At 38.1% G+C, this 6,880-nt stretch overlaps 1 protein-coding gene across 2 annotated transcripts; it reads right to left on the bottom strand.

The window, feature by feature from the left end:
- Positions 1–1,840: 1,840 nt before the first annotated feature.
- On the bottom strand, positions 1,841–6,678 carry LOC307161772 (uncharacterized protein). 2 transcript variants are annotated; one of them, XM_079876713.1, is made up of 5 exons: positions 6,647–6,678; positions 5,772–5,897; positions 5,089–5,280; positions 3,862–3,993; positions 1,841–3,501 (listed from the first exon to the last, which is right to left on the bottom strand). In XM_079876713.1, the coding sequence occupies exons 4-5, from the start codon at positions 3,923–3,925 to the stop codon at positions 2,210–2,212; spliced, it is 1,356 nt and encodes a 451-aa protein (XP_079732839.1). In that variant the 5' UTR covers positions 3,926–3,993; positions 5,089–5,280; positions 5,772–5,897; positions 6,647–6,678; the 3' UTR covers positions 1,841–2,209. The 2 variants fall into 2 exon arrangements, with proteins under 2 accessions (XP_079732839.1, XP_079732840.1); XM_079876714.1 differs by having other exon boundaries at positions 5,089–5,351; positions 6,647–6,670.
- Positions 6,679–6,880: the final 202 nt, after the last annotated feature.

Here is a 6,880-nt window from a genome sequence, read left to right as displayed (position 1 = left end):
TCAATCTTGCCCTTAAAAAAAACAGAAATATATTCTGACTGTACACGCATGCATTTCTTTTCATGTTTCTGTATGATAGTCTTTGTGTAATATTTGTACTTGTTTATGTGCATGTTATTAAATAATTGAAAAAAGAAACTCAACAATGACTATGAGTCATTGTTGATGACTAAATTTTGTTTAAATTTGTTATGTTTAGTACAGATGTTTAGTACACGACAACGATGTACTAATTTTTTCTTTGCGTTTTTCGCGTACAGATTGCAAAGTTGTCAAAATGATCCCCATTCACACGGATCCACGAAAATGACTAAAGATGCTGTATTCTGCTGCCAGGCCAGTAGTTGACGATGTAACTTTGTAAAGAAACACTTACAGATTGAACACGTAATATGCATGCGCATAAAGTCGGTATTTTCACAAATTTTTGTAGTTTACATGGAGACAATAAATTATCGTTTCAAAAACATGCACTTTGAAACCCGTTTTCAAAAGTTTGCGGTTTCAGGGCCCCAAAACGCTGTTCTGCAAATGAACGGTCGAAAGCATGAAGAGTTTTCCGTTTTTAGCTGAAAACATTGTTCAGACCAGAGCCCGTCTACAGAGAGCCTGCCCACTCCCTATTAAAGGAGAACTCCGGTCAATTTTAACATTGAGCTCATTTTTTTGTACATTTGGAGTGCTGTCAATACAGAGAACAACTACAAAAAACGGTGTTGCCTACACCGAGTTATTCTATTTTTAAAATTTGCACCCTGTTGACTTCAATAGGGCAAGTAGTAAGCCTGCTTTTTAGCCTCTTAACATCCTTTAAGTGTCATTACAAGTGCACAGAAAATGTGAGTGATTCCTTCCGAGTGAACACGGGTGGATCTGACTGCAGTAGATGTTAGAGATATTAATAAAAACGAAGTTAATTCAGCCAGCGCTCATACCTTTGTTTACATCCTGTTTTCGGTGGAAGGCCATAGTAATCGATTGTCGAGTTCACGCGCATAGGTTTAGTTACCAATGATCACGCGCGTGAACTCGACAATCGATTACTATTGCGTTCCACCGAAAACAGGATGTAAACAAAGGTATGAGCGCTGGCTGAATTAACTTCGTTTTTATTAATATCTCTAACATCTACTGCAGTCAGATCCACCCGTGTTCACTCGGAAGGAATCACTCACATTTTCTGTGCACTTGTAATGACACTTAAAGGATGTTAAGAGGCTAAAAAGCAGGCTTACTACTTGCCCTATTGAAGTCAACAGGGTGCAAATTTTAAAAATAGAATAACTCGGTGTAGGCAACACCGTTTTTTGTAGTTGTTCTCTGTATTGACAGCACTCCAAATGTACAAAAAAATGAGCTCAATGTTAAAATTGACCGGAGTTCTCCTTTAAGTCCTATTGTACCGAATTTTGGTTGTAGTTCCACCAGAGTTCCACTGGGGGCGATCGCCATGAGTGCAAAATGAATGGGAGTCAATGGGGCTAGACGGCTAAATTTGTCTCTTTCACCCGATCGCCGTTGAGAAATCTCAGGTTTGATTGTAGATTTTGCAAGTTCAACATGGATTTTAGGTCGAAAGTTGAATGAACGAGTACTTATGTCGTTTTGATTTCTTACAGGTTGAGTTGTTGTTGCCCATAACACGCTAGCATTCTGCTAATGACGTCAGCATTCTGACGTCATTGACATTTTGAAAGACTTTTTAAAGCAAATAAGTGACTCTAAAAAATCTAACACCCAGCAATGTGTAATTTCTTTGCATCTCCTTTCGAATACAACATTCAAATTACTAGACAAAAAATTATATCCTGAGAAAAGTGGATTTTGATGGGTATACCGCCATTGACCTCCATTCATTCTGCACTCGTCCTGTGAGCGCCCTCATATGGAATCAGAGTGGAACTGCAACCAGTTCAGAAGCCGGAAGTGTAGTGAGAGTGAAACTTCTCGCCATATTAGACATTCTCTGGTTCAGACTTAATGAAGCTACAGATGAACACATGGTGCAAATCAACTGACCAGAACAAATCTGAAATGAACTTCGGATTGTTATGCAACACTGGATATCAAAAATAAAATGATGTAGACAGAGAGCCATAACAATCTCAGCCGTGTGGGGTGAAATATATTTATGAGAGCTTTTATTGCTTGTTATTAGGTCATGTTTGGTAAGGACGCAGCATTGGGATTGGATATGAACATAAATTACTTACTGTAATTTCGGACATGTGCTTTTTGTATGACCAAGCAGAGAACCCAAATAAGTGAATCTCTTTCCACATGAATGACACTGATACGGCTTCACTCCAGTGTGGATCCTCTCATGTATTTTCAGATATTCTAGCCGTTTGAATCTCTTGCCACATTGCGGACACTCATAAGGCTTTTCTACAGTGTGAACTGACTGGTGCAGTTTCAGTTCAGAATCTCTAATGAAGGACTTCCCACACTTCGAGCATATATGATCCTTCACGCCGCTGTGTCTTTTCAGATGTATTTTTAAATTACCCATCTGTCTAAAACCCTTCCCACACAAAGAACACACGTGAGGCTTCTCGTTTGTATGGAGCTTCACGTGGTCCTTCAGGGCATCGGCCCTAAAAAACCTTTTACCACAATGATCACAGTTATAAGGTCTTTCTCTAGTATGAGTCCGCAGATGTACTTTAAAAACACCGGCCTTTCTGAAACTCTTCCCGCACTGATCACACGTGAACAGATTTTCTCCAGTGTGGATTTTTATGTGATCCTGAAGGCTTGGTTTTCGTCTGAAACTCTTCCCACACTCGTCACATTTGTGCGGCTTCTCTCCGGTGTGGATTTTCATGTGTTCATTAAGGGTTACTTTTAGCTTGAATTTCTTCCCGCACTGATCACACGTGTGCGGCCTTTCCCCAGTGTGGACTTTCATGTGTTCGTTCAGGTTTCCTTTATGTGTGAAACTCTTCCCGCATCCATCACACGTGTGCGGCCTCTCTCCAGTGTGGACTTTCATGTGTTCGTTCAGGTTTCCCTTCTGAGAGAAACTCTTCCCACACTGATCACATGTGTGTGGCTTCTCCATAGTGTGGACTTTCATGTGTTCGGTAAAGCTTCCACTATGGAGAAAACTCTTCCCGCATTGATCACGTGTGTACGGCTTCTCTACAGTGTGGCTTTTCAGATGATCATTAAGGTCTCCTTTTTGAGGGAAACTCTTCCCACACTGATCACGCATGTGTGGCTTTTCTGCGGTGTGGATTTTCATGTGTTCAGTAAGGTTTCCTCTAATTGTGAAACTCTTCCCGCACTGATCACACGTGTGCGGCAATCTATGCAATCTTGCGTGAAAATGAAGATTTTGTTCGCATGAGAAACTCTTTTCACACTGAGGGCAGGAGAAACATTGTTGGGTTTTTCCTTCCAGTGAGTCACTCGAAGACATTTCTTCAGTTTTGACATGATGATGTTTCTCCTTCGCTTCAGTCGGCTCTTCAATCTCCTTATTCGCTTCCATCAGGTCTAAAATAAAAGTAAAAGTACAATAAGTTCCTACAGTTTTATTTCCAGGAAATCATAAAAAAAAGCTCAAATGAGAAGCAATTTTAAAGCAATTGTTTTCAATGAGTCAAAACTAATATGATGGACCTGTTCATATTAGCCTTTATTTTTTATATTATGTCTTTTCTTTTTAGAGGTACAAGTCATGTCATTGGTGACATCTGCTCTGATAAACTGAATGCCTCTAACAGGTACCAATAAACCTCAAACCATTGTATTCATCATTTCATAGCTCTTATGATTTTCTAACGGCAACCACTAAATCTGATAAACTGCCTGAAGTTTTATAACCTAACTGAAGAGTCAAGAATAAACACCAACCTATTTGTTCTTCAATATCTTCCTGTTTTATTCTGCAGGATTCAGGATAATTTATGTTCTCCATGTTCTTTCATAAGCTCTTCTTCACTTGTAGGCTGATTTTACTGGTGCATTTCTGTGGGAGGAGCAGATCTGCACAAATAAATCTGTTATTAAATTGATGCTTTGAGTAATCCACACTGTCACATTTTAAGCATGTTCTGTGTTCATTGATCTAACTATCAAAATGTAAATTTATTTGCTTTAAAACATATTCACATATTGTAATTTAGCTGAGTTTTTGTTCATTGTTTTTATTGTTTTATTGTTGAAAACATTAAATGTGGTTTATCACAGACTTTATAGTTTGACTCAATCTATGGACATCAATCAAATGAACTGTAAGTGTCAATTTACATGTGATCTGTTGACATCAGCATGACAAATGAAGTAAAAATGGGGACTATTGACATGAAATAAATTTGTTTATCAGCGGCTCTGTTAAGAAATACTCCCGAAACAGTCCTTTAGTGAGATGAGAGACCGTTTCATTAACCACAGTTAAATGAAAGCATCATATAGCAGTGTAGCATTAACTTTAACAAACATTGGAATTTGGAAAATTATACACAAACAAACAACACTGAAGAAAAATTGTAGGTTCATTTTTAACGTTAGCGTTATCGGCCCGATAAGAAAATTTGGCTGATATATTAAAGCCGATAAATAGTGGATTATTTCCTTTTAACTGAGACACTTCAGATGTGCACTGTTCAACATGATGGTTTTGGTTTCATTCAAATATTCAAAATTAAAATAAGAAAATATCATTATAATTGTGTGCTTGGGACATGGATTTTAATGGTAAGACTTTTGTTTTTGTAATCAGGCTCTCAAAAATTTCAGATTTATCGGCCAATGTATCAGTTATCGGATTTCAAATGCAAAGATTTATCGGTTATCGTTATCGGCCTAAATTTTCATATCGGTGCATTGCTCTGAAGTTCATCACATCGTTGCCTGCTAAATGTTTATTTCAGCAAACAGATGCCAGAGGTCCATGTGCGTTTACCCGTTTGAAAGCTTATCTGAAAAGAAATGCAGAGAAATGGAAAGATGGATTGTGTTTTCGTTTAACAAACGGAAAATTAGATTTCGGCTCGATTTCTCAATTTTTTGTTGGTGGTTTTCAAATCGGTTTATAGCTTCGATATTTCATTCTTGCATGTGTTCGGCGCTGAAACGCACCTTTCATCTGATTGGTCAAACCGCTCCGTCTCCAGTCCAGTCTGTCAGGCAGAATAAGAGTCACACCGCCAAGTCCCAGTTTAAGGGCCGTGACACACCAGGCTGATGGCCGGCCATCGGTGAGCGTCTTCCACACGTCGGCTCTAGTCGGGCTCACGGCGGCGGCAGTTCGCCCAATCCAGCATGTCGAATCTGCAGTGGAGCCGTCGACGAGAGAGAGATCACTCTGATTGGCTGTACAGTTTAGCAAACAGGTCCCATCCCTAATAATGTTCAATGAATAGGAAAGCCTATTCATCCGTATCTAATGTAATCTACCTCATCAGAAAATTATTTATCAGGAATTTTACTAAGGCACAGCAAGATTTTACTGTAAAAATGGTCTAGCAACACCTCCACTAACAGGTAAAACTCTTCTACTCACTATAGTCTGCTTTCACTGCCTCTTGTGTTTATAACTGTGTTCTTGCAAACTATTATAACTTTCAGGGATTTTAATTTTTTTTAAAGACTGAAAAGTGATGGTGATGTTGAAGTGTGACTGTGGTGTAGTTTATAGCCTAGTTTGACTTCTGCCGATTGTAATTACGCTTCAAAATTCATAAAATATGTATTTATTTGTGAAGATTATCACAATAAACAAAACATGTAGGAATCAAAAGCTTTTGTTAAGTCATATATACCTTATATTCTGCAATAATCAAAAAGCCAATATTGAGGGAACCAGGGTGATGACTTCCAGGTTGTCCCACAGAAATAAGTGATTACCGCAGCACTCCTATCACCCCATGGCCTTCCTTGACAATGCCCTAATTATGAAAATAACTGTAAACAATCAGCGAATCATTCACTCTATGAACACAATAATAATAATAATTTACAAAAATTGGGCACAATGAGATTTACAATACATTTGTTACATTATTTATTAATATTTGTTAATGTTAGTTAATACATACAGTTGTTTGTTAATAGTTTACAGTGCATAAAGTAATATTAACAAATACAACTTTTATTTACAATGCATTAGTAAATGTTGAAATTAACATTAACTAATAATAATGCTGCACAAGTTTTGTCCATTCTTTATTCACGTTAACTAAATTTGTTAACTAATAAAACCTTATTGTTAAGTGTTACCGAAATGAGAATAGACTGAGAATAGCTCTTGCCATATATTTTTGTTATATATCATGTCACATTAAAATACCAAAAGTTACGTTATTCTCTTGACGTCTGAAAAAATGAAATATAGGCTATATCAAATTAAATTTTACAGATCATTCAGTCAAACTGACGGATAAGAATATGTGTAGCGAAAAAGGTGCATATTTATGCTTTTTATTCATTTTGGATTTATTGTATAAAGTGATATGAAAACAAAAAATAAAATTATGAAAAAGCGCATATGTGATGATAAATACGGTCGAAATGATCCGAAGGCACCGGAAGAAAATACGCACAAATAGCGCCGTACCAGCTGAAAACAATTCAGAAATGACCCTGAACAAACTGTGTTTTTATAAGTGTGTAAAAATGAGAAGCGCTGTGAACTAACCTCAGCTCAGGGGAGTCTGTCACTGACGTAACATAAGGGGCGGGCGCTAGTGGTGACGTCTTCTTCTTCCTCTGATTTGATTGGCGGTTGGCAACCAGCTTTAAAGGCGCGTTACCGCCACCCATAGATATCATATAAAGGCTAGATGGCTCGTCCGCGCTGCTGGCCAATGGAGCTCGACATCCGCACACGGCGGCCATCTTACGACAGGATGCTCGCTCACTCATAACATGG

Source organism: Squalius cephalus (assembly GCF_949319135.1).
Source record: "Squalius cephalus genome assembly, chromosome: 7".
Classification (NCBI taxonomy): domain Eukaryota; kingdom Metazoa; phylum Chordata; class Actinopteri; order Cypriniformes; family Leuciscidae; genus Squalius; species Squalius cephalus.
This window is presented reverse-complemented; position numbering and strand designations above follow the sequence as displayed.

Coding starts and splice junctions, on each gene's coding strand:
- LOC307161772 (XM_079876713.1), bottom strand. CDS start 3,925: ATGGAGAACATAAATTATCCTGAATCCTGCAGAATAAAACAGGAAGAT. Junction 3,502..3,861: donor AGATATTGAAGAACAAATAG/GTTGGTGTTTAT, acceptor CTTTTATTTTAG/ACCTGATGGAAGCGAATAAG.